At 47.5% G+C, this 27,655-nt stretch overlaps 1 protein-coding gene across 1 annotated transcript in view; it reads left to right on the forward strand.

Moving 5' to 3' along the window:
- Positions 1 to 26,742, forward strand: part of cacng2a (calcium channel, voltage-dependent, gamma subunit 2a) — a 49,232-nt gene extending 22,490 nt beyond the window's left edge. Inside the window, exons 2-4 of the mRNA XM_034539682.1 lie at positions 10,137 to 10,220; positions 25,414 to 25,554; positions 26,213 to 26,742. Of these exons, the coding sequence (XP_034395573.1) occupies positions 10,137 to 10,220; positions 25,414 to 25,554; positions 26,213 to 26,742 (755 nt within the window). The remainder of the gene's footprint in view (positions 1 to 10,136; positions 10,221 to 25,413; positions 25,555 to 26,212) is intronic.
- The last annotated feature ends 913 nt before the right edge of the window (positions 26,743 to 27,655 follow it).

The following is a 27,655-nucleotide window of genomic DNA, read 5'->3' on the forward strand; positions in this document are numbered from 1 at the left end:
CTCTCTTTCTCTCGTAATCTCATCCCTGTCCACGATCATGAAACGACATTTTACCGGATGCACCCTTCTCTCGGGGGGGGGGGGGAGCAGGAAGATTTAACTGAGCTGATCACACAGCTGATATTTAAATGAGGTTGTTCATGTTTTCCAAAGACCCGGCGTCACAAATAGACGTGAACCGGTTCTCCTCCCGCGGAGCTGATTACATGATTGTGATTGGCGTAGGTTGAGGTGTTAATAGCTGTGAGTCGTTTGCTTGGCCCGCGTTCTGGGAATGCCTCTCTCTCTCTGCGGGTGATGCTGCTGCTGCTGCCGAGGAACTCTTCTGAGGAACTGGACAGCTCTCGCCCCGTCTGACCAGAAGGCCGTGACGCACTCCGCTGTAACGCCAGCTGACTCACTGGCTCCCTGTTTCCTGGATCTGTGAAATCTCATCCTCGCAATCCTTCTTCTGGCTTTCGGTGACCTCGCGTGACATCACCTCCCGCTCCCTCTCCGACTCGAGCCGAGGAGGGGCGATGCCGCTCGTCTTTGTTTTGTGAAACACCCCGACACCTCCACGGAGACGCAGCGAGTGGGAGGCCCGTACGGATCTAAAGACGGGAGAACATGCGTCCCGTTACCTGAGCGCGTTCGTGTTTAGCGTTGATTTTATTTCAAATTTAATGACTTTTAAGCAGCATTATTATTGTTATCTCAGCCAAGAGGATCATTAGACCAGTCTGTGTGTGTGAGTGAGTGAGTGTGTGTGCATCTCTAAGTCTGTCCACGGCTAATCTGCTGCTAACTAGCATCATATCTTTGCTATACTATTTTATGGCCGCATGCTCAGGGACCTTGCGAGATGATTCACATCTGGGGGGGGGGGGGGGGGGGCGTATCTGTTGTGGGAGACATGCGAGTGCAAATCCCGTCTGATGCACATGGGGACCCCCGACAGATGGTTCATTCAATCAAACGGCAGTACTTGTTGCAGAAAACACCGGTAGAGATCTGTGCTGTACTGAGAGCACCTTTCTAGTTATGGAAGCAACAGAAGAGCTGCAGAGGAGGAAGTCAACAGATCGGAGGAAAGAGAGGCGACAGACCGGCTCTCGTGATGTCGCTCTACAACACTGCACACAGAGAAATATTCATAATGATAACAATAATGTCTTCAAACAGAAAGACCTGATCTGACTTTCAGAAACAGTAAACTAAATGTGAGTCTCATGGACACGTCCATCCACCTGACCTCTATCATGCGTTATTACATGTGGCTCTATAATAACGCCACCTGACGTGCCCCCTTTGCTCCCAACACAACGACTTTGTTATTTAAACATACGCTCTGCTGTTTTGGGCCGTCTACCTTCCCGGGAGGAGAGTCTCGTCAATAAATAAAGCGGGCAAAACGCGCAGGTCGTGTATCCTGAATATGAATATTACGGGTATCTTGAAACAAACTTATTTGCATTGCAGGTCCCCCCCCCCCCCCCCCCCCCCCCCCCCCACGGACCTGCAACCTGTATTTAGTTCCACCTCCTGAGCGGTTAAGGGTCAGGAACTCGCGCTGCAAGAGGAGGTAAATGCAGTGGGAACAATGCACGTGAAGTTCCTCCAGTATAAGAACAGGAGGCTATAAATAGAGCGATTTGAGGAGAGGAGTCGAGGAAGCAAGCGGGGTGAAACGAATATGACGAAGGGGTTTCTAGCCTCCCTGAGGGGTTCGCCCTGCTCCTTCGGTGGTGGATCACAGGCCATCTCCACCCCCCCCTTCCTATTGCTTCTCCATCAACACATCATCTCGGGAGTAAACAGACCCGCGGACCTTTGCAAGCGGCTCTCAGACAGACGGACACGGCGGACGTTCAGGGGGCAGAAAGGAGCAGGCTTTGTTTCGGGAGCCGAGCCGCCGGGAGGTCAAACGGCCGTCTAACATCTGTCAGTCATCCTCCAACAAGCCCGGAAAACCCTGACGGCACCTCGCCGCCTCCATTAGTCTGCCTCCCACATCACCTCCAGCTACAGCTGCTGCGCTGTACCTGCCTGCCAACTTCTCCACAGACGGACGGGCAAGACACGTCTTTATTGGCAAAGCCGCTAAATATTGTATTCCACGCGGTTCGTCGCATTGAAGCTTTTCGTTGGTACGTGTCAAATGTATAACGTCTATTATTACGTATCTACATCCCCTCTCTCTCTCCGTTTCTCTTCCGGTAAAACATTTTTTCTTGTGACTCATCCTGCACTCGGGGGTGTATACATGAATACATAAATTATGTCCAATCAAATGTGATCTGGAGGAACCAGCTCACCTCTCTCATCAGGGGAAAACCAGAAGTTAAAAGGGTTTCGTTCAAAACTTTTCAGTAACTCTCGATTTTAAAATCGCTTTGACGTTGTAATAACTAGAAATCAATTAAAACACGTCTACATACGGCAGGACTAAGAGGAGCCATCGTGTCAAAGTTACTGGAAACTAGAAGCTGACATTTTCTTTTTTTATGGATAAGTTACGATGGCATATTTTTTGAAAAAGCTCACAAAATATAACCATTGTTTAACCTTGAAAGCCCATGATGTCATGGGATGGAGGTTTGCCTTGCATACGTTTGTGTGAGTGAAGGCAAACCGGCATTCATGGAGGGATGGAGAGCGACGAACGTTTCCAACGATTTTGATCAAATGTGTGTTTAAAATCATACCCGGCCTGCTACATCTGCATTTTCTTAAACTTAAGACGCTCCAACAATTTTTTACTGTGTCTTTTAAGTCTTCACGCAACAGTTCTGCAGCAGCACTGACGTGAAAAAGGCATGTTTTCAGAGGCGAGAGATATCACATCTGTGTTGTCTGGTGTGTGTGTGCGTGTGTGTGCGTGTGTGTGCGTGTGTGTGCGCGTGTGTGTGTGTGCGCGTGTGTGTGTGTGTGCGTGTGCGTGTGTGTGTGAGATGGGAGAGCGGGGAGACGGTGCGTATGGGCCTCCCTGCCTTAGCGGGGTCATTACCAAGATGAATATAGTGATTATAAGGATGAATAAGGTGTGATTATGAAGATGAATAAGGCGATTAGGGGCTTGTGTCACTGCTGCTAGGGCGGCTGTTCAAGGGCGGCTGTTCTCGAGGGCGGATGGGGGGGGGGGGATGTCAGCGTGTAACATGCGTGAACCCATTGTACCTTTTCCTCCACAGGGGGGTTCACACGCACAGACCTATTGCACACAAATGGCCTCCTCTGGCCCGGCGTTGCATCACGAGCGGCCAGAGGAGGCCATTTGTGTTCATTTGTGCTGTTAAATGACCCGCGCGTGCAATACATCTCCTTCCATCGGCTGCTCGGCGCTATAATCCCGCTTTATGTGTTTGACCCCGGAAAAAGGACGTGCAGCGAGCACACCTGGCCGCGTGCGGATGAGCACACCTGGCCGCGTGCGGATGAGCACACCTGGCCGCGTGCGGATGAGCACACCTGGCCACGTGCAGCGAGCACACCTGCCGCGTGCCGGCGTGCCGGTGCTGTAACACAGCGGGCTGACGAATGCGGCCCGCTGTGTCACCGAAGGCCGCCGCGTGTCCAGGGGGTTAAAGTCCAACGCGATCCCCCCCTCCCATCCCAGATAGCTGTATCCACGGCAACCGGCTGCCGTGGGGGCCTGAGGACGGAGGAGGTTTGTGGGCGAGATGGGGAGACGGGGAGAGAGAGGGGGAGGAGAGGGTTTCTGAATGCTGACGCACTCGGTCGCTGCCTGGAAAGTTTTTGAGAACGCCGCCCACTGACGAATCAGAAGTGGGCTTGAATCTCTCTCTCTCTCTCTCTCTCTCTCTCCAACTCTTGAAACGGCACCTCCTACTCAGTCGAGAGTCCTCCTGAGCCCCCCCGTGCGCCACCCCTCCGCTCCATCCACCCCCCTTTCACCACCGTGCACACCTCCTCCGTGTTTGTGTCTCATCAAACCTTTGTCTGGCTGCAGCGCCGCGGCAGCCGTGTGAGGGGTCGCGTGCGTGGGCCGGGGCCTTCGCCAGGACGTCGCTCTCTCTCCTCGGGCGTCCGCGAGGGATTCGTCCGGTTCTGCTACTCTCTCTTTTTTTTTCCACCGTGCACACACACACGTGTACAGTGTGATGGCAGCCGATGTGAATACTAATAATAATAAGAGACAGAACACCACTGGGCGTGCAGCCGCCTTCCCGTGAAAGACCAATGCTTTGTCCCGCCCTTCGACGTCCGATACGCTGTAAATAGTAATAATAATAATGCATTTAATTTATATAGCGCTTTTCAAAGACACTTTACATAACATAATTATAACATCCTAAAAGCTAAAAAGATAAGAATAACTACAATTACAGGTAAAATAAATAGGGACTTTGTCAGTTGCTCGGACCCTAATAAATAAAAATAATAAGAAATCCATCTGTGTCATTATTTGATGGAAGATGTGGGGGTTGGACGGGTGAAACAAACACAGGACTTTCAACCAGGAGGCTGGTGTTCGAGTCCCAAGGTTACATTTGTGATGTCTGCGACGTGTTTTTCGTACTTACGTTACGTTGTTTTAAAGTTTTAGTTCACATGCTTATTTTAATTTAATGGGGGTCCTTGAAGGTATAGTGTTGCACACCAAAAGGGACGAGAATGAAAAAAGTGAAAAGAAGAGATCTGTAACTGATGTGTGTAGAGGTGTGTGCGGTTATCGTGTTGTTGTTGTTGTTGTTTTTGGAGCTGACGGACCAGCGTAGTAGTGGCACTGCACTCTGACGTGGCTTCATTTCCTCTCGGGGTTCATACATACGCGCTTCATACGTATTAAGTGTGTATTTCATACCACACAGGCGTGCTAAGTTTGCCAGATCGGCAGCATGGCGATGTAGTGATGCGGTTCTGAAACGTCTATTCTCAGCACATCTTTTAAGACCCAATTTCCATACATAATTTATATATAACAACTCCCATTGCGTTATATCATTAGCATCAACCTCCCACCTTTGCACCTTTGCACCAAATTGTACCACAGAGACGGGCAAAGCACATTTCAAGGTGAGAAACAATAACTAAACTATCCATGAAAACCAGAGCCTGGCTGTGTTTACACGGCTACCGCGGTGATGGAGTTTACCGTGTTGTATTAACAGAACCGTGCAGTACAATCACACTACATCGAGTCGCCTTTAAACTTGCAGGAAGTCCTCCAACAGCCTGGCCAGAAACTTCCCACTCGGGAGGAGAATGAGGGGTTTACTTTTCCTGTGGCTGTGTAATAACACAGGAGCCATGCCGGCGGTATCAACAAGCAAAAAAAAAGAAGAAAAAACACCACTTTTAACCGGCTAAACTTTAAACACAAATAAAGAGCCACGCGGCGACGTCAGGCAACGGCTTCTCCTCGTGGTTACGGATTAAACCCCCGAGTCCCTCAGGAGCAGACCCAGAGCCTCGCTGTGGTGGGCAACTATAAATCTATATTCACCCAACCCCCCCACCACCACCACCCCTCCTTCTCTGTTCCACAACAACCCCCCTCCTCTCCACTGCACTCCACTCTTGAGTGCTTCTCTGTCTCTGCAGGCTCTGTGGTAATGAAGTGCTTTATGGGTGCAGAGGATGGGAGGGGGGGTTAGCCCATAGCTCATTCCCACTGTACGAAGGGGGGGGGGGGGCACAGCGGTGACTGGGCTGATTAAGTAAGTCCGGGCCGAGCCCCCCACCCGACCCCAGCACGAGGGTCCGAGAAGCAGGCCTTCTCAGATGAACCCGCTCCACACATTCTCACCTCTCGAGGTCCTCGGCTCCGTCGGGCTGAGCCACCGTCTGGATCCTGGCACCTTGTTGTCGACGAGGGTTCAGAGTTCGGAGGGTTTTTCATTTTGTTGTGTTTGAACCATCCTCTGAGACTCCAGCGGTGATTAAAAGGCTGAACGATCACAAGCTCGACTCGCTGCCCTGAATGTCGGGAGAATGTTCGCCTCGTTAGTTAATTCCTCCCGTCGCAATGTCGGTCTTTGGAGAATGAAATGCCGGTAAATGAACAGGAACCTTTGCCTCCTCGGATTCTGATATTAAAACCAGACTGTTTCCTTCCTCCTGAGCTGAATGACCATCAGACACTATTCAGTTCACAAGTTTCTAAAATGAAAAATGCAGCATCGTTCAATTGAGATGGCAATGTCTGTCTGACTGTCTGTCTGTCTGTCTGTCTGTCTGTCTGTCTGTCTGTCTGTCTGTGTGTCTGTCTGTGTGTCTGTCTGTCTGTCTGTCTGTGTGTCTGTCTGTCTGTGTGTCTGTCTGTGTGTCTGTCTGTCTGTCTGTGTGTCTGTCTGTGTGTCTGTCTGTCTGTCTGTCTGACTGTCTGTCTGTCTGTCTGTCTGTCTGTCTGTCTGTGTGTCTGTCTGTCTGTGTGTCTGTCTGTGTGTCTGTCTGTCTGTCTGTCTGTGTGTCTGTCTGTCTGTGTGTCTGTCTGTGTGTCTGTCTGTCTGTCTGTGTGTCTGTGTGTGTGTCTGTCTGTCTGTCTGTGTGTCTGTCTGTCTGTCTGTGTGTCTGTGTGTCTGTCTGTGTGTCTGTCTGTCTGTCTGTCTGTGTGTCTGTCTGTCTGTGTGTCTGTCTGTCTGTCTGTCTGTGTGTCTGTCTGTCTGTGTGTCTGTGTGTCTGTCTGTCTGTGTGTCTGTCTGTCTGTCTGTCTGTCTGTCTGTGTGTGTGTCTGTCTGTCTGTCTGTGTGTGTGTCTGTCTGTCTGTGTGTCTGTGTGTCTGTGTGTGTGTCTGTCTGTCTGCCTGTCTGTCTGCCTGTGTGTGTGTCTGTCTGTCTGTCTGTGTGTCTGTCTGTCTGTCTGTGTGTCTGTGTGTCTGTCTGTCTGTGTGTCTGTCTGTCTGTCTGTCTGTGTGTCTGTCTGTCTGTGTGTCTGTCTGTCTGTCTGTCTGTGTGTCTGTCTGTCTGTCTGTCTGTCTGTGTGTCTGTGTGTCTGTCTGTCTGTGTGTCTGTCTGTCTGTCTGTCTGTCTGTCTGTGTGTGTGTCTGTCTGTCTGTCTGTCTGTCTGTGTGTCTGTGTGTCTGTCTGTCTGTGTGTCTGTCTGTCTGTCTGTCTGTCTGTGTGTGTGTCTGTCTGTCTGTCTGTGTGTGTGTCTGTCTGTCTGTGTGTCTGTGTGTGTGTCTGTCTGTCTGCCTGTCTGTCTGCCTGTGTGTGTGTCTGCCTGTCTGATAAATGTGACATTTTTAATGTAGTTGAACCAAAATGACTAAATGTGAAACATCAAAAGTGAGACACGGTAACGTTGAACCTGGTGCTGCATGTGTGTCTTCAGGTGTTCCTCTTCAGGTGTTCCTCTTCAGGTGTTCCTCTGTTCCTCTTCAGGTGTTCCTCTTCAGGTGTTCCTCTTCAGGTGTTTCTCTTCAGGTGTTTCTCTTCAGGTGTTTCTCTTCAGGTGTTTCTCTTCAGGTGTTTCTCTTCAGGTGTTCCTCTTCAGGTGTTTCTCTTCAGGTGTTTCTCTTCAGGTGTTTCTCTTCAGGTGTTTCTCTTCAGGTGTTCCTCTTCAGGTGTTCCTCTGTTCCTCTTCAGGTGTTCCTCTGTTCCTCTTCAGGTGTTCCTCTTCAGGTGTTCCTCTTCAGGTGTTTCTCTTCAGGTGTTTCTCTTCAGATGTTTCTCTTCAGGTGTTCCTCTTCAGGTGTTCCTCTTCAGGTGTTCCTCTTCAGGTGTTTCTCTTCAGATGTTTCTCTTCAGGTGTTCCTCTGTTCCTCTTCAGGTGTTCATCTTCAGGTGTTTCTCTTCAGGTGTTTCTCTTCAGATGTTTCTCTTCAGATGTTCCTCTTCAGGTGTTCCTCTTCAGGTGTTCCTCTTCAGGTGTTTCTCTTCAGGTGTTCCTCTGTTCCTCTTCAGGTGTTCATCTTCAGGTGTTTCTCTTCAGGTGTTCCTCTGTTCCTCTTCAGGTGTTCCTCTTCAGGTGTTCCTCTGTTCCTCTTCAGGTGTTCCTCTTCAGGTGTTCCTCTTCAGGTGTTTCTCTTCAGATGTTTCTCTTCACGCCGCACACCTGAGCCCCCTGCCAAAGACCTTAATGGCCAGACTGTGGGGGGGGGGGAATTAAAAGAAAATGCCATTATAAAACATTTACCAGCCGGCTGCGTTCACATGTCGTACAAGAAGCGGAGCGTTTGGAGCGGTGAAGTGTCACATCCATCTTTCAGCGCGCTAATTGAAGTGGTTCCCCCCAATAGGCCTCCACAGCTGCTGTTACAACGCGGATGGGACGGCCGGCTGCAAACCCAATCTCACACCCGCTTGATAACGTTGTTAAGACACGCGCACGCACGCACACACACGCACACACAGACACACACACGGCGTTTGCCGCTGCTCGTAGTTTGCTCAGACAGCTCCGCTGGGATTGCGCAATGTAGTCGCATGTAAACACAAAGTCATCTTTCAGTGAGATGCGCTCCGAGAGGCGTGTGTGTGTGTGTGTGTGTGTGTGTGTGTGTGTGTGTGTGTGTGTGTGTGTGTTGGTGTTATTTGCAGCAGCAGCCTGGGGGTTGCAGGAGGTGGAGCGGTTACACCTTCCAGTACTCAAGCACCAGCTCGCATCCGAGAGCCGGATCGCTCCAGCTGCGGCTGCCGAGCATCTCCACCGAGGAGCTTCATGCCGCCGCGCTATAGCTACCGGACACCTTCCAGCTGATTGGAACCAGCTCTCTAAACTTTCTTCGTGTCGTATATATATCAGAGCGTCGAGTTCGACACTGTGCAGGGGCCGTTAAACTCTGGAGGGCCTTTTTTTTTTGCCATGGCTCAGCAATTACCGAGGGCCCAAAACTGATGTATTCTACCTCCTACTCTCCATTTTCCTTCTCTCCGTCCTTCAAAAACCTCTCTGTTCCATGCCCTTCCTATATTTATCCCTCCTCCTCCTCCCTCCCTCCCCACTGCATTGTCTTTCTCCCCGCTTTCATCCGTCTTTTTAATCTCGCTCTTGTCCTGAACTGCCACAGAACCTGTTGATGGAATTGGAAAAGAGGGCTTTTTTTTTTTTATTGTTCGAGCTAAAGACTGGGAGAACACTCAGACGTCGGTACGTTTTGATTGTGTCCATTAAGGATTAGTGGGTTCCCACTAAAGATAAGTGGTCCAGATGTTTCTATCCACCTGTTTTCATGTGCTAATTACATTTACCTGGAAACACAGTGCATTTGGGTTTTTCTGCGCTTGATGATGGAAAAGTTGGTGTATTGTTCAAAACAATGCAACAAAGTGTAATGGAAAGTGGAAAGTGTGAGTGACTAAATCACGACTACCATGACACAGGTGTGATTTCAAGGTGTCGGATGTCCGATGTTTGGACTCACTCCTTCTCGCTGAAGTGTGAGGCGGTGTCTGCAAACTGCAGCCTCAATGTTTTTTGGTGTAATACTTTGCTGCGTTCAGGACGTTTCTGGGCGTCCGCCTTTGGACAGTGGCTTATGCAGCCCCGACGCGAGCATGCAGCCAAGAGGTGGCTACCAAAAAAAACAAAAAAAACATGCAATAATAGCGAGACAAAACTCAAAGGGGACACACTGCATGTGGGCCGTTCACAAAGTAATAACCGCACCCCGCTGTTCCCATCCAGCCTCACAGCCAAAACCTCCTCTGTAACACCTGGCGCCATGGTAACCGACACCTGCTCACCTAATTAGAGGGACACTGGAGGGAGAGGAGATGAAGAAGTTAATGAAAACGCTAATCTGGGTTCAATCAAACGCCCAGGCATCTGCCTCCTCGCTGCAGCAGCAGGTCGCGCTAATGGCCGCCTTATGGGCGCCTCCCCCGCCGCGCCACCTTGAGTGACCTCATCAATGCCAAAACTCCACTGAGAGGCTGCAAATAGAGGAGAGCGGGGGGGGGGGGGTGTTGTAAGTGGCAGGGCGAGGGGGATGCCGGCGTTGCCGCTTCCTGGACAGACAGAGGAGCCGGATGAGCGAGGTGTCATCCAAATGAACAAGCATTAAGAGATGAGGTTCCCGGTGCGCAGCAGCTGGAGCTCTTGTTTACAAGCCGCCACCTGCTGCCAGAGAGGCCCCGGTGCAAAGCGTTGGTTTTGCAAGTTACAAAAAAAAGAAAAGGTAGACGTTTGTGTCTTTTGTGTGTGTGAACTTCACTTAACTCTTTCTGTTTTATTCCCCCCCTTCCCAACAGGAAACCTCAAAGGGATGTGTAAACAGATAGACCACTTTCCTGATGAAACGGACTACCAAGCGGACCCGTCTGATTACTTCTTACGTGAGTCTTCCTATATTTGCTTGATTTTAACGTGCAGTGTTACAGTCGCTGTGTGTAACATAACGTGCAGTGTTACAGTCGCTGTGTGTAACATAACGTGCAGTGTTACAGTCGCTGTGTGTAACATAACGTGCAGTGTTACAGTCGCTGTGTGTAACATAACGTGCAGTGTTACAGTCGCTGTGTGTAACAAAACGCAATTAAAGTTGCCAATCCCAGTCACGGTCTGTGGGCTCGTCTTGTTCACCATCTGACTGGCAGTTTTGACGGTGGTCTCATATACATTTGAGTTGTTGTTGTTGTTGTTGTTGTTGTTGTTGTTGTTGTTTCTGTGTTCAGCCCAACATGCATTCAGTAGTTCCTGGTTTCATTGAGAGTTGGAGGATGTTTGACCTCCTCGGTGGAACAGACGCGTTTGTGGTCCACAACGTTGGCCGTCTGCTTGTTTGGACCACAATGCCTCCACATGTTGAACAAACGTCATGTGACCTGAGGGGGTGGAGCCTTTGGAGTTGCTTCAAGGCAGTTAAAGGAGCACGCCACAAAACCTTGCTGCCTAAATTACCCACAATGCAACGCAACTGCCGACTGTTCAGCCAGAGATGCGGGTGTCCTGCGCTAGTAGCAGCTAAAATAGCCTGTTACGGCTCCACACCAACAGAGACACTAAAGGACTTACACAACCCGTAATCAGACTTACTTCTCTCCATACGCAATACTTAATGTGGAAAAGATTTAATTATTAGAGTAAATTGAAACGGTGATTATAAAATGGATTTCTTTGGTAAATTTGATGGTTTTTTTAAAAGCCACATTAACTTCAGTCCCCACCGACCCCTGAAGTGGTACCTCCTCCCTCCTCCCTCCTCTCTCTTCCCTCCTCCCTCCTCCCTACAGCCCGCAGTGGTTTGAAACTAGAAGTCAGAGAGTGTCGGCCTCTTCATGTCCATCAGCGAGGGGGACAGTAATTGAGGCCTCTCAGAGAGCCGAGCAGTGCGTGACAGTGCCGGAGATTAAGCCCGGCCAATTAGGCTGCGTTTGACTTTGCGCTCTGAGCGCTTGTTCCCGTCCATATGTGCCAGAGAGAGGACGGTTACGGTAACGGCTCCGGTAAGGATTCCAACAACGTCGGAGCCCTTCGCCGAGGCAGATCTGTCTTCTTAGAGAGAGGCGTCTCTCAGGCCGGGCGGACGCCGGGGTCGCCGGGGCGGAGGCCTCGAACCGGCGCCCCTCGGACCACCGGCGCTCGTCTGCATGTGCGTGCGTGTGCGTTAACCTCTTCCCCGGCTATGATTGGAGGAGAAGGCCTCGGTGCTCCCAGTGGCTTGCCAATTAGGACACTCACATCCATAAATATTTCAGCCTCCTTCTTATATAGGTCAGGCCTCTCTCTCTCGATCGCTGCCTCTCACACTCTGCCTCTCTTCAACCCTCACACCCAGAATGCTTCATGTCAGGAGTCGTGCAGCTCCTGTCGCCGTCTCTCTGGACGGAAAGCGAGACCCGGGCGATTCAGAGCGTTAATCTGTGTATGAAAAGGGGGTGCGTGAAGAGGTCACAGAGGAGCATCTCGGTGGGTGTGATGCATTAAAAAAAAAAATTATAATCTGTCCATTTCCATTTCACGGACGCACACCTGGTATTTCCATAATGCGGATTTTCACAGCGCCTCTGGGAGGTCAAAGACGGAGAGAAGCTGCCTCTGCTTTCACAGGAGAAGGGGGGGGCGGAGGGTTAGTTATGCAACAGAAATAATGTCACCTGAAGGCCCCGGCGGAAGTGACATCACCGGGGAGCTCGCCGGTCACAGAAATCGAGGGGACACACCGCTGATGTCATCACATGACGTATAGAGAGGAGGAGGAGGAGGAGGAGGAGGAGGAGGAGGGAGATATGTGGTGCTGTGGCTTCTGAGCGGACACAAAAACACACAGATCTGACTGTATTCTGCGAAACACGCTTCGTCAAACTGATCCGCTGTCACACACACACACAAACGCGGCGCGTATCGGTAGCTCCCGTGTGTCAGTTCCGTGAGCTTCTCCCAATAAGCGAGGCCGTTTGCACATCCACACGGGGTTACGTAAGCCAGCTGAGGCACACTAAAGCGCCGGTGGGGTTTTTAAACATTTTTTTTTTTAGATCATGCCGTGTCGGAGCTCCCGTCATCCAACTGCTCTACTGGGCGCTAAGCAGCTGAGAGGGAAGAAAGAAGGGAAGAAAAACGCCCCGTTACGCAAGCTACTAATGCTGAAAGTGAAAGACATGGAGTCAGTGTAATGAAGAGAGGGAGGGCACGTGAGGAGAGGAGGGATGTGTGTGTGTGTGTGTGTGTGTCTGACTCCTATACGGATGCATGCTGGTATGTGTATGTCATCATGATGAGAAATTATAGCAAGAACTGTTTTAGTAATTATGATTCCAGCTGCTTTTCTCTTTCTTATGTGATAAGTAAATTAACTATCTTGTGATTTTGTTTTTTTAATAGATACTTTATTGATGATAATGCAAAATATGACATACAGGGATCAAAGAACAAGTATTTTAATTTTTTTTGTCTATGTGTTAGTCAGTTTACAATAGTAAAGAAGAAAACAGGAAAGTAAAACAGAAAAAAACAAAAGTAAAGAAATAAAGATAATAACAAAGGCAAAACAAAAATAAAAAAGTTATAATAATGAATAATATAACAACAATAATAACAAACATGTTTTTTATAGATTTTATAGACCAATGATTCAAGAAAATGACCCATACTGTAAAGCATGTATACGACATAATTGTCATCAACAGGCCCCCAATGCACTACAATGCAGTAAAATAAAGTTATGGCTGCAACTAAATATTATTAGCGACTAATTGTTTAGTCTGTGCAACCGCAGTTAAATTACACGCGTCACAACTTCAATTTTTTTGTCTGACCCCGGCGGTCCAAAGCTATAAAACATACAGGGGGAAAAAAGCAGAAAATCCTCTTATTTGAGACGCAGGAACCAGAACATGTTTGCCTTTTATGACCGAGACGCTTAAATATCAAAAATGAAGAGTAATTATTTCAGCGCGTGCTGTGAACACTGTGGGCAGAACCCTCTTTTCTTCCGCCAATGCGCCCGCCGATTCCATTCCAACAGTTTCTTTTTACGGCCTCACCAGAACATTTCCTGCTGCTTCAGGCTGCGTATTTGCTTGTTGTCAGATTGTTTTCCTCACCCATCAGCCCAATGGGAAGAATCCCCCCTCCTCCTCCTGCAGCGTGTCCCACTTCCATACTATGAACTAATAAGCAATATAATCGGGGGGGGCTTTTTCACTCCCTCAATTAACCGTCTTGTGAACTTTCCCGGGTGCGTTTCTTCCATTCTTCCCCCCGAGCACGCGTTAATCTCTAATCTCTTGCCTCTGGTGTCCTGCATGCGTTCATCAGAGAGCATCTCGCTGACATTGATGGCAGAAGGGCAGGCCTGTCACCGCCTGTCACAGCCTGTGTCGCCCCAAGGGCCTCGCTGGCAGACTGGACGCTGGCCTCAACTGGCTTTGGCGTCGCCCGATAAAATCAATGGGTCTGGAGCGGGACACACGCGAGAGGGAGGGGGGGGGGGGGGGGGGGGGGGGGGGGGCTTGTAGGGCATCCGCTCGTCCACCGCTGCAGAGTCTCTGCTGCCAGTTTGTGCATCACGTGACCCCAGACGTGACCCCGGGTGGGTAATATATTGTACCCCCCCCTGTGTTTGCTTTAGCAGGTGTCCCGGTCGGTCGCGGTGACATTGAGCCTCCTGTTCCTCCAACGGTGTCCAAGACAACAAATAAGGAATCCAATCGACGGATACATAAAAAACACGAAACGCGCAGGCCGATAAATTAAAAGCCAATCGTTTTTTGTTTTTTTTCCTGGTTGGCCGAGTGATTGCCGTACGGCGCTCTAACTTTATATCTCATCAACGGGAAAATATAGAGAGAGCTCGTGAGACGCAGAGGTGAGCGAGCATCGTGATCGTAATAAAGAGCGATTACAGTACGCGGCGCGGCGATGTCACCGGGGGGGGGGGCCTCGTCAAAGACCTCTCCCGTCAGTTTTTATTTTACGTGCAGACATTTATTCATCGTGTAGCAGCCGGGAAATTCCCACCGCTGTGAGAGGAAAATATCAAACACCGTAAAACGTGAAAGATTACAGGGATTTACAGGCAGCCTTTTTAGCCAGTAAGCTACAATTTAATAGCATATCCTGTATATATATATATATATATATATATAATATAACATAATGGTATTTTACTGGCAGCAGCTTCACCAGTAAGATAATGTACAATTTACAGGTCTGAGAAGCACAGTAACTTTTAGGGGGAAGCAGTAAATTTCGGTGATAAATGGATCCCGTAAGCAAGCGTTATGACTCCCAGAATGCATTGCTTTCACAGGAATATAAAAGTATAAGAATAATACCGTCGATCAATGTTGAAATGTTACACATTTGATTGACATCAAAAGTGTCGCGGTGCATGCTTGTGTCCTCTTTTTGTGTGTGCGTGTTTCCAAACATAAAGGTTTAAATGTTTGTGCTGAACATTTCAAAATAAAAGTGCCAAAAGCCAGAAGGGAAGCTGATCCTCGTGCAATGAAAAGCAAAATGACTTCCAGCTGCTTCAACATAAATACATAAAGCAACACGGTAGATTTACTCTCCGTTTGTTTGCAATGTAGAAGATGAGGGCAATTCAATCTGGAGTTGTTGTTTTAACCCTTTGTGGTCGAAACGGACCCCTGAACTGGCCACTCGAAAGGCAATATTTAGAAATGTGAAGCAATGTTTTTATTAAAGGGTCCTCATTTTGTTTATTTTGAGCAGGGTATAAACAAAAATATATAGAACATTTTCATATTCTGAAACGGTAGCTCCGGTGTGAAGAAATAATTAATTATTTACTAAAAGTTCCGTCACTGTGAACACATTTTTAAATTTACTCGGTGTTTGTTCTGCAAAACTCTTTTTATAATTGATTCAATGGGAGCAATATGACGATAATTATACATTAAACATGTGATTTATTTTGATCATTAAATAGAAATTATCCCAATCATTGTTGTTCTGCAAAACTCTTTTTATAATTGATTCAATGGGAGCAATATGAAGATAATTATACATTAAACGTGTGATTTATTTGTATCATAACATAGAAATGATCCTGAACGGTGTGGTTTTGTAAAACTCTTTTTATAATTGATTCAATGGGAGCAATATGACGATAATTATACATTAAACATGTGATTTATATTCATCATAACATAGCAATGATCCCGAATGGTGTTGTTTTGTAAAACTCTTTTCATAATTGATTCAATGGCGGATATTACTGAAGTAAAAGTACTAATACCACAATGAGAAAATACTCCACTACAAGTAAAAGTTCTGGGTAAAAAAGCAAAAATGTAAATTTTTTTAATATTATATGTGATGTTTCGGGATTAATATTACTGCTGCGTTATTGCTGCATGTTGCGTTTTAACTCCTTTATATCCCGTTGGCTCGTTCAATCTGCAGCAATGCAACAAATGATGAGCACAAGCACCGATAAGTGAGTTTTTCTCCAGATATTTCCCCTTCAACAACACAGAGATCTTTTTGACGGGAAGGTTTTCGAGTCCTGTTCATCTTTTTGATTCTCTTTGATTATTGTTTGATTGAAGGCTTCCTGCGGCTTCCACAAATATAAAAAGAACAATATGTGCCGGTTTCCTCTGCAAACAAACGCTCTTTTTACGGCCTTTACGTCACGTGATGCTTTTGATCATTTATGATCACGACACATAATTCAGTTCGGGATCAGAGCTGCTTCGAGTTGAGGCCGGAGAGGTTTTTAATGGGAGGATCTTTATGTTTTTGAAAGGAACTCGAGACGTGAAATTGAGTAATGGGAGTGGATTGGCTGCATCGCCGTCTTCACCGTGAAAACAAGCTGTTGATTTTCCTCCATTCATTCTTTGGTCAGTAAGATGGTCCATATTTCATGTCCATAAATATACTAAATGTTCTCTCAGGACTTAAAGAAAACAGCAAATACTCACATTTGAAAAGTTGATTTTTGGCGCTTTTGTTTAAAAAAATAAGATGAATGAATTATCAAAAGTTGTGATTCATATTCCGTTTAATCGACAAGTTGTTTCAGATCAATTTGAAACGCTAAGAAACCTGAATAGATGAAATGAGACTTACTTCAAAGAAAATCTGAGTATCGTAGACGATTTTTATGAACATTTAAAATAAATTAGTAGATATTAGTGGAAGTTATGAGAAGAGGAATAGATAGATGAAAGAAACTGCCGAAAAAAACAAAAACACTCAAGACGACATAAATTAATAAATACTACGAACAAGACTAAATAAATTCCCCAAAAGGGATCCTTAAAAAACGTCAAATCTGACCCTCTCAGCCCTCACGCCAGCTCATAAAGATGTGCACTTATTTTCTAATCAATTCAAAGTCAAATTGCATTCTGCCCGCAAGGCGCGTTGTCAGGACACGTAAGCTTTCAGATGCAGGCCGAAACGCCGCGTCAGCACATTTTGAATTTAGCCACCAAAGCTAATTTCCTTTGTTTCTGCACATTGTTTCACACGTTTTAACACAGGACACACACACACACACACACACACACACACACACACACACACACACACACACTGATGATGAGGGGGGGTGATCAGGGGGAGATTGAGAGGGTTGAGAGTCAGGGGGGGGGGGGGGGGGTTGAGGGACAACACGACGAGGACGGTGCAAGGGCTCAGTATATTGAGGAGGAGGAGGAGGAGGAAGGAGGGAGGGAGGGAGGAGGAGGGGGAGGAGGAGGAGGTGTGGAGGGGATTAATAAGCGTTTGTAGTATTAAATCAATGTGCCTGGGAGCTGAGGCACCTGATTAGCATGACCCTGTCCTGTGCACATCAGCACATTCTGGGCTGGGGAGGCTGATTAAGAGCCAATGCTAATTTCCTCTCAACCCTGTCAATGAAAGAGAGAGGGGGAGAGAGAGAGAGAGAGAGAGAGAGAGAGAGGATGGAGAGCGCAAAGAGACGCTTTTGTAAAGTGGAGAGATTGTGCACATGTGCAGTACACGTGCACGGTATTGCTGTGTGTGCACATGTACTTTGTTATATACGTTCATGGGTTTCATGGATGTCAGTGGAATGATAACAAGATTAAGTTCAGAGTGGGAGGTTCAGTTGAACCCGACATGAGGTTCACCATGAGGTTCAGTTGAACCCGACAGACATGAGGTTCAGTTGAACCCGACATGAGGTTCACCATGAGGTTCAGTTGAACCCGACAGACATGAGGTTCAGTTGAACCCGACAGACATGAGGTTCACCATGAGGTTCAGTTGAACCCGACAGACATGAGGTTCAGTTGAACCCGACATGAGGTTCAGTTGAACGCGACATGAGGTTCAGTTGAACCCGACAGACATGAGGTTCAGTTGAACCCGACATGAGGTTCAGTTGAACGCGACAGACATGAGGTTCAGTTGAACCCGACATGAGGTTCAGTTGAACCCGACATGAGAAGACTCAAAGTCTGACTCGAATTTGACTTTCCAGATGAATATTAAATGCAGAGCTATAACTCTGGTTGAGAGGATTGCAGCGGTGGGAAGTCTATTACTCTAGTACTGCACTAGTACATGACTCTAGTACTGCACTAGTACATTACTCTAGTACTGCACTAGTACATTACTCTAGAACTGCACTAGTACATTACTCTAGTACTGCACTAGTACATTACTCTAGAACTGTACTAGTACATTACTCTAGAACTGTACTAGTACATTACTCTAGTACTGTACTAGTACATGACTCTAGTACTGCACTAGTACATTACTCTAGTACTGCACTAGTACATGACTCTAGTACTGTACTAGTACATGACTCTAGTACTGCACTAGTACATGACTCTAGTACTGCACTAGTACATGACTCTAGAACTGTACTAGTACATGACTCTAGTACTGTACTAGTACATGACTCTAGTACTGCACTAGTACATTACTCTAGTACTGTACTAGTACATTACTCTAGTACTGTACTAGTACATGACTCTAGAACTGCACTAGTACATTACTCTAGAACTGTACTAGTACATGACTCTAGTACTGCACTAGTACATGACTCTAGTACTGCACTAGTACATGACTCTAGAACTGCACTAGTACATTACTCTAGTACTGCACTAGTACATGACTCTAGTACTGCACTAGTACATGACTCTAGAACTGCACTAGTACATGACTCTAGTACTGCACTAGTACATGACTCTAGAACTGCACTAGTACATTACTCTAGAACTGCACTAGTACATGACTCTAGTACTGCACTAGTACATTACTCTAGAACTGCACTAGTACATGACTCTAGTACTGCACTAGTACATGACTCTAGAACTGCACTAGTACATTACTCTAGAACTGCACTAGTACATGACTCTAGTACTGCACTAGTACATGACTCTAGAACTGCACTAGTACATTACTCTAGATCGATACAGAACACACAGTGTCCGCTCTCACCCCCGGCCGGCTCTCTCTGGCACGCACAGGCTGCAGGAATTATCCAAAAGAAAAAACCTGCAGCTGCGTGGCTCAACTCTTTTATCATGAGAGCATTTTGACATGATGCAATACCCCTGTTATTATGAATGCTGACCCCAAGTACCCTAGAGGTCAATGCCTCACCTGAACCAAGAGTCCCCGCGCAGGCCGGCTCTTCCCAAGAAAAGCAGTGGGATTTATAATGAATGCTTTCATCAGAGCGTATGATTTATTTATTGCTAAATAAGATCATTTCAACAAACGTAACCCATAAAAAAAGAGAGAACAGAAGATTACCAACCCTGGCTTTAAATGACAAAGTTATAAAGTGATCTAAATGCATCACAAAATACAATATACAAAATACTTCCCCCTCCTTTAATAGGACACACCTGAATCCTGACATTTGGTTTTAGAGGTTGTATAATTTGTCACATATTCAAATGGATTTTTTTTCCACAGAAATGGAGCAAAGAATAAGAAGCGTCTCATTCTCCGTTCTGATTTTCCAAAAGAAAATCTGGGAAACTCCTCTTCGTTTTCTACATGTGCACATGAAGGATCAGGGAAACCAAACACTGACAATATTCAGTGTTATTGCTCAATAGAATCAAAGCACAGAGATTTCCTCCGTCTGGGAGGAAAACAAGCGGTGATATCGGTGGTAAATATAAAAAGTGCCAATCATCACAAAGAAAACAGAAATCGGTTGAGAGTTTGAGAAAAGATTGTAGTTTTGTTTTTTCTTTGGTGCAACTTCCTATTATTAAAACTATAAATGTGTCCAGAGTGGGATCTCAATCGGGATGAACTACTTTATAAATTAAGAGTTTTTGTTTTTTTACACACAAAACATACAATTACAGCTGATACAATGAGTTGATTCATTTTTTATTTCATGGTTCCAGCTTCACAAATGTGACGATTGGCTGCTTTTATTTTTGTTTTCTTTCATTATTGCATTCATTTAAATTTATTTTGCAATACTTTTGACTGTTTTTAATTGTTGAAAACAAAGTGTCACTTTGGGGCTCTGGGTAATTGTGACGGCAATTTCTCACTATTTTCTAAATTTGTACAAAACCAGACAAACGATTAATGGAGAAAAATAACCATCAGATTAATCCACGAGGAAAATAAGTTAAATGTGAGCTCCGCCTCGACCAACCGCAATTCAAATGTAATAAATACCGTGTGTGTGAAAATACTTGTTAATCCTCAATAAAACAAGATCATCTATATCATACGATATGTAATAGTATAATTAATCGTGCTCTCTGATCGCGACCTCGACCCACATCAAAACGCCGACCGCGGTGCTAATCACGGGGCTCCCCGGAGGATGTGTGCCGAGGCGAGGCCTCTGAAGAACAGGAGGAGGAGGAGGAGGAGGAGGAGGAGGAGGAGGAGGAGGAAGAGGAGGAGGAGGAGGAAGAGGAGGAGGAGGAGGTCGCCGCTGTCATCAGCTATCAGCACCGAGGTTACGGCTTTCATTTGGACCGCTTGTTGTTTTTGCAGCAGGCCGGAGATTGACCCCGCTTTACCTGAGTTTGACCCCGCGACCCCGCTTCACCTGAGTTTGACCCCGCTTTACCTGAGTTTGACCCCGCGACCCCGCTTCACCTGAGTTTGACCCCGCTTTACCTGAGTTTGACCCCCGCTTCACCTGAGTTTGACCCCGCTTTACCTGAGTTTGACCCCGCGACCCCGCTTCACCTGAGTTTGACCCCGCTTTACCTGAGTTTGACCCCCGCTTCACCTGAGATTGACCCCCGCTTCACCTGAGATTGATCCCTGCTTCACCTGAGATTGATCCCGCTTCACCTGAGATTGATCCCGCTTCACCTGAGATTGACCCCCGCTTCACCTGAGATTGACCCCCGCTTCACCTGAGATTGACCCCCGCTTCACCTGAGATTGACCCCCGGTTCACCACAGATTGATCCCGCTTCACCTGAGATTGACCCCCGGTTCACCACAGATTGATCCCGCTTCACCTGAGATTGACACCCGCTTCACCTGAGATTGACCCCCGCTTCACCTGAGATTGATCCCGCTTCACCTGAGTTTGACACCCGCTTCACCTGAGATTGACCCCCGCTTCACCTGAGATTGACCCCCGCTTTACCTGAGATTGACCCCGCGACCCCGCTTCACCTGAGATTGACCCCGCTTCACCTGAGATTGACCCCCGCTTTACCTGAGATTGACCCCGCGACCCCGCTTCACCTGAGATTGACCCCGCTTCACCTGAGATTGACCCCTGCTTTACCAGAGATTGACCCCCGCTTTACCTGAGATTGACCCCGCGACCCCGCTTCACCTGAGATTGACCCCGCTTCACCTGAGATTGACCCCTGCTTTACCAGAGATTGACCCCCGCTTTACCATATCACTAAAGTTGCACCGTTGATAAAGTTTAAAATCTTTGAGCCCCTAAATTGGCACAAAACAAGCTCCGCCTCCACCGGCGACAACAGGGAAGGTCTACCTGTTTAAAGGAGGCGCATCGTGCTCGTTTTCAGGTTCATAATGGAACATATTTACATGCTTTAATTATTAAGAAACGCATTGAAAATGCGTTGACCCCTTATGTGTCGTTTTAGCTCCTGTCTCTTTAAGCCCCCTTCACACAAAAAAATCCCAGTCTGCTCTGATTAATAAGCCGATGCAAAGTTAGTTCTCAAGGTTGTAACTTCATGGAGTATTTTTTATAATTTTTTTTTAGTTTTATTTCAGTAAATCCTACATTTTTCCACCTTCGGGCAAAATAAATAGTTCGGAAAAAATGTTCTTTTTATTCTTTTGTAATGATCAAACAATAATAATAAGTGTAAGTGTCAGAATTTATTAAGCCACACACTAAAGCACGAAGGTTCTGTGTCGTTTATCACACACATATAAAACATCTTTAGTCATTTTGTTCCTACCAAAAAACTCAAGTTTAATTAAGTTATGAGATCAGTTAAAATAAGAGAAATGGGGAAAATTACGGGGTTACAGCAGCACAGGGTAAAGTGCAACAAGAGACAGAGTAAAAAAGAAACAAGACCAAAACAAATATTATAAATAAGCAATAAGCAATAAAAATTATTTATTTATTTCAAGTCGCCATGAGCTGCTGAAAGAAGCAAAATAAACAAAACCAATGTTTTGTGTGCTCTTTAGTCAGATCACTATGAAACCTTCAATATGTCAGAGGTGGCTGACATTATCAGCCACCAGAGTATGACGTTAAAGGTCAACAGCAGCTCCATGTGTCAACCAATCGATATATTTGTCTCCCCCTGTGCAGGACTGTGAAACACAGAGTATATCGTGGACCTGCTCCTGCACCAACCCGTCCCTGTCAGTCCCCCCACCCCCCACCCATCCCCCCCTCGGGGTGCTGCTGTGCTTAAACATCCCACCAGGCAGGATCCAAAACTCTGACAGGGGCTCAGCCGATCCTTAAAAGAGGGAGAGTGAAGATGTTAAACCTCCAGAATGTGTCGAGGAAGGACTGATTTTAAATCGGTGGCCTCTCAGAGAGAAGAAGCCCTCAGCGCCTCGAGGGCCAGTTATAAACCGACACACTCATCCGGACCAGATGACAGTCTATCTTATGGTCACCCCTCTGGTTGTATAGAAGTCTGTGCTTCATGTGTTAAAGCTGCATTCTCTCTCCTGACCACCAGGGGGCGACCCCTCTGGTTGTATAGAAGTCTGTGCTTCATGTGTTAAAGCTGCATTCTCTCTCCTGACCACCAGGGGGCGACTCCTCTGGTTGTATAGAAGTCTTTGCTTCATGTGTTAAAGATGCATTCGCAAAAAAAAACAAGATGGCGCCGCCCAAAATGTAGACCACAAACCAGTGACGTCACAGGGACCATATACAGTCTTCTCATATACAGTCTATGGGCCTGATCCGCAGCCAATGCCGATCCCAGGGAAGGCACAGTGCATGCTGGGAGGTCACCGTGAAGGTCACTACCCTTTTTCTTTCTCCAAAGTGCAGCTAAAACGTGGACGTTAATACAGAGACTGTGAGGCACTGGAGAAGCTCCGCGGGGCAGATGCTCCTCGAAGGCCATGCAAATGAGTTGGATCCTCTCGCTCCGCAAAGCTCCGTCACCGCTTCTCAAAAGTTTCTTAAAAGTTTACACACACTGTTTTGTATTTTGTTTAGTCAGAGGTCACCTTGAGATCGCGTCACTGATCGATACATCTGGTCTGGCCCTCCGTCCTCCTTTTGTCTCTGTAAATGAAGCTGATGGATGAAAAAGAGCCGCGGTGCCCTCTCTTAGGTAGTAATGTGCTGTGAACGGCCGTGTCGATATCTTCAGGGTTAACGAGATGGGGGAGGGGGGGGGTGTGGGGGCGGGGGGGTGGGGGGGGGGGGGGCATCTGGAGCGGGACACAGGAGCAGGGTCAACTCTCAGGACATCTTAATATTTAATCAAGTAACCTCACCGGTAACCCGAAACCCCACAATGGTCGCGACGAGGAGACAAGTGTGTGTGTGTGTGTGTGTGTGTGTGTGTGTGTGTGTGTGTGTGTGTGGCGACTGTCTTGTGCTTTGACCGAAAGTGAGAAAATGAAGTGAGAGATGGAAAGAAGCGAGCGAGAGAGAGGAACGGCGTCGAGACGAGCGCGTGCAGCAGGAAGGATGGAGGATGGCACAGTGGTGCATGCTGGGAGCTTTTCTGGGAGCCACGCGGATCGGAGCTCGTTTCGGTCGAGGTCAAAGAAAGTGACGAGCGTCTCATCGTGCTGAACGATGACCGGGTGAACTCAGGTGTTACAGGTTCACCTTCATCACTCGCTCCCCAGCCTGGTAGCATAAAACACACGTGGTTTACTGATTATATACACAAAAAAACACAATGTGAAGAAAGACTGCGTCGTTGTATGTATTGATAATAGCTCAAAATGAAGAAATATGGATAACATAACATAATTTGAACAATAAAAACATAAATTAATAATAGATTTCACAAAAGAATTCATGTTGAAAAAAATTTTTTGTATAAAAAGCAACAACAAAAATTATTAAACGCATTATTCAAAAATAGGAACAAGGGATACTTAAATAAAAAATTCCAAATCGACAAAAAAGCATTGACGTGCCACTTTTTTTTCGGCCGTGGAGTTCGTGACGGATCACCCGGTAGGCGAGCTTTACGTCCACGGGTGAAACGTGTCGACCTGATGGAGGCACAAGCAGAGAGGTCACAAGGGGTCACCAAAATCATTGGTATCCTGACCTCAGGGGCGAATTTCCGGTCAATCTGCTGGAAACACACCGTTGATTCACCTGAAGCTGAAACATGCCAACATGTGCTGCCTAGTGAGAGGAGGAACTCCTGTCTTGACCCTATAAAAAGCCTCGAGGACGTTTTCACCAAACAACACGTGACGGAGCAGTAAAAAAAAAAAGAAGCCGATTGTGGTCCGATGTGCAAAGTGTGATGCCGGAACCCGAGATTGGACTTTCCGGTCAAGTAGGAGAGTAATTTATTTATTTCCTACAACACTTTAGTGAAGTTATCTTGGATCAGTCTGGATGCAGCACACGGAGCCTCGTGCGGTCTCACCGTGGCTGCTGATGAGACACGATGCGGCCCGCCGCTTGGCGCTCTCCTCCGCTGCAGCCGCTGCCCCGCCCGTGGGCCTCAACGCCTCAGGGTGCTGTTAGGGTAGAGGATAAGTGGACCCTTGTTAGAGAGAGAAGGGCGGAGGAGGGAGCGTTGAACGGCAGCAGGTAGGCAGGCAGATGGGCTCGCCGGGAGCCCCGACGTGTCCCCGCGGAGGTGCAGGCGGGTTCGAGTTCAGCACACAGCCACCACAGAAACGGCGTCAGCACTTTTGGGGTGGGGGGGGGGGGAGCTGCGAAAAGTGCTGAGGCGGCAGCCAACGCGGGGAGATGAGGTGAAGTGGTGAAGATTTAACCAGCCTGATGAAAGTTTTTTAAGTGTCCATGTTAAACAGGAGAGAGAGGGTGTGGGAAACTTCTCAAACCCCACCGTGACTCTTAATTCTACACCTGAGGGGGTCGCAGCTCTTTTTCTGAACATCCCCCCCTCCCGATCCTCAAAAGAGCCCGACGTATCCCTCTCTTGCTTCTTGACGATTAGCTTGCAAGGACGCCGTTGAGCTCCAAGGGCGACGGGCCGCATCCCTCTGCACTGCGGCCCCGGCCGATGTGCATGCGAGAGCCCCCGAAGCGCTTCTGTCGACTGCACATTGGCATGACGCTACACGAAGCAGCCAGTTAGCTCGGCGGTCTGCGGAGAAGAGAGAGAGAGAGATGGAGAGGGAGACAGGGTGCAGCGGTGTGATTACATAAGGTTGGGTAACTGGCTCACTGTGGGGATACACACTCACTAGACAGTGTTGATGGAGTCTTTCACAGGCCCGATGGGGTGTTGATGAGGATGTGCTCACGCAGGAGGAGCAGATGCTGAAATGGATTCTAATGTGCTTTCTCTCTCCCTTTGTTTCTTTACATTCATCACTTCTTACCACCCCCCCTCGCTCCCCCCCGTTGGCTGTTCTCCACACGCCAACAAAAAATCACATCCCATTCTCTCCCCGTCTCCTCTTTTCTTTCTGTCCCCCTCCGTTGGTTTGCAGGTGCGGTGCGAGCCTCCAGCATCTTCCCCATCCTCAGCGTCATCCTGCTCTTCATGGGGGGCCTGTGCATAGCTGCCAGTGAGTTCTACAAGTCGCGCCACAACATCATCCTCAGCGCGGGGATCTTCTTTGTGTCCGCAGGTGAGTCGACAGCGAGCAGGCAAAGGTGAAGTAGAATTAGACCGGTGAATGTACCCGAGTACATTTATTTAAGGCCTACTTGTACTTTACTTAAGGTCAGACTGTGTTGGTGGGTCAGGTCAGCTGGTCCCAGGCACCCTAACTTCATATTTACTCCCTTTTCCTTTAAGTTATCACTCATTTGGAGTTAACATTAAAAAAAAAGTTTAAATACTGCAGCTACAAGTCCCTTCTTCTGTTCTTCCTTCTCTTGTCCTCTTTTCTTTTCTCTTGATCCCGTTGCCGGGCTAAAAGCCATCCGTTGGGACTCATCTCTAAAAATAAGGTGTCCCTGACACACTTTCCCTTGCGATCCATCTTCCCAGATACACCATGTCAAACATTTCTTCCGTGTGTGACTTATCTAACAAGTGGAAGCATAAAAAAAGAAAATGTGTGGATTATGTCGTACACTATCGGAAGAACTGAAGCCGCCTTGGTTCTCGCTGCGAGGGACAAGTCTCAGATCGGGGATGTAGGACAGGATTAGTGTACAGCGCGTGAATCAGAAGAAACTGCATATTCAGTTAAGCATCCATGAGCTCATCCTGACTGATACTTGGTGTCTTGTTTCCCCCACCAACCCATTACCCACAACCCACCCCTCTCCACCCTTCAGGCCTGAGCAACATCATCGGGATCATCGTGTACATATCAGCCAACGCGGGGGACCCTTCGAAAAGCGACTCGAAGAAGAACAGCTACTCTTACGGCTGGTCCTTCTACTTCGGGGCCCTGTCCTTCATCATGGCTGAGATGGTGGGCGTCCTGGCCGTGCACATGTTCATCGACCGCCACCGACAGCTCCGAATAGGGGCGCGCGCCGCCGACTACCTCCAAGGCTCCGCCATCACGCGAATCCCCAGCTACCGCTACCGCTACAGGCGTCGCTCGCGCTCCTCCTCCCGCTCCACGGACCCGTCGCACTCCCGCGACACCTCGCCGGTGGGCCTCAAGGGCTTCAGCGCGCTGCCGTCCACGGAGATCTCCATGTACACGCTGCCCCGGGACACCCTCAAGTCCTCCGGCACGGCCACCTACAACTCGGAGAGGGACCAGAACTTCCTGCAAGTCCACAACTGCACCCAGAAGGACCTGAAAGACTCGAGCCAGACCAACACAGCCAACCGCCGCACCACGCCGGTATGAGGGAGTCGACACAGGCCGTGGGCGGCCATGGCGGAGGGACCAGGAGACACACGGAGGAACCCCACCCCCACCCCCCACCCCCGTGGGTGCAGAACGCCCCCCCGGGAGAAGACGGATTTCCATGTTTATAGACATTTGTTCTTTTTTGTTCAGCTGCATGACTTTTCCATCGCCATTGTTGAGAGAGTTTCAACAAGTCTGCCGCGTTCCTGGATCGAGTGGCAGGACAGTGGGAACGGGTCGATCCGTCTGGGCTTGTTTAGGAGGTTTTGGGCACTTGAAGAGACGGCAGAAAGGGGGGGGGGGGGCATTTATGAGATAAAGATTTCATGATTTCATCGCCCTTTGGTTTGACGGTCTTGCCCCACAAGTTCGGTCAGAGCGACAGGTCACACACCTCTTTTATTTATCGACTTCTTTGTTCATCTTTTCCTTTTTGCATTAAAAACTGTGAATTGTTACAGTTTGGGATTCAGTAAGAATTAGCCCAATCTGTAATCTCTAACAAAGGTACTATATATATATATATATATATATATATATATATATATATATATATATATATATATATATATATATACATATACATAAATGTATATTTAATGTACTTTTATAAATACATTATTACGTTAATAATCAAGAGTTACAGACTTTACCGAAGCAAAAAAAACAGCAAAAAAAAAAACAAGTTAACTAAACCGAGCGCTGTTGGTGAGACGAGAAAAGACTCTTTTCGGCTCCTGTTGGCGTGACGACCGAGAACAAGAGGAGGTGCTTAGGGAGCAGCAGCCAAGAAGAGAATAATATCGATTCTTTTAACTGAACCTTCTCGTCTTTTTCTCAGTCCCTGTTCGCTTTCTTTCTTCTTTTTTGTGTGTGTGTGTGTGGGAGGGGTGTGTGTGTGTGTGTGAGG

The sequence above is a fragment of the Cyclopterus lumpus genome, chromosome 8, assembly GCF_009769545.1.
Source record: "Cyclopterus lumpus isolate fCycLum1 chromosome 8, fCycLum1.pri, whole genome shotgun sequence".
Classification (NCBI taxonomy): domain Eukaryota; kingdom Metazoa; phylum Chordata; class Actinopteri; order Perciformes; family Cyclopteridae; genus Cyclopterus; species Cyclopterus lumpus.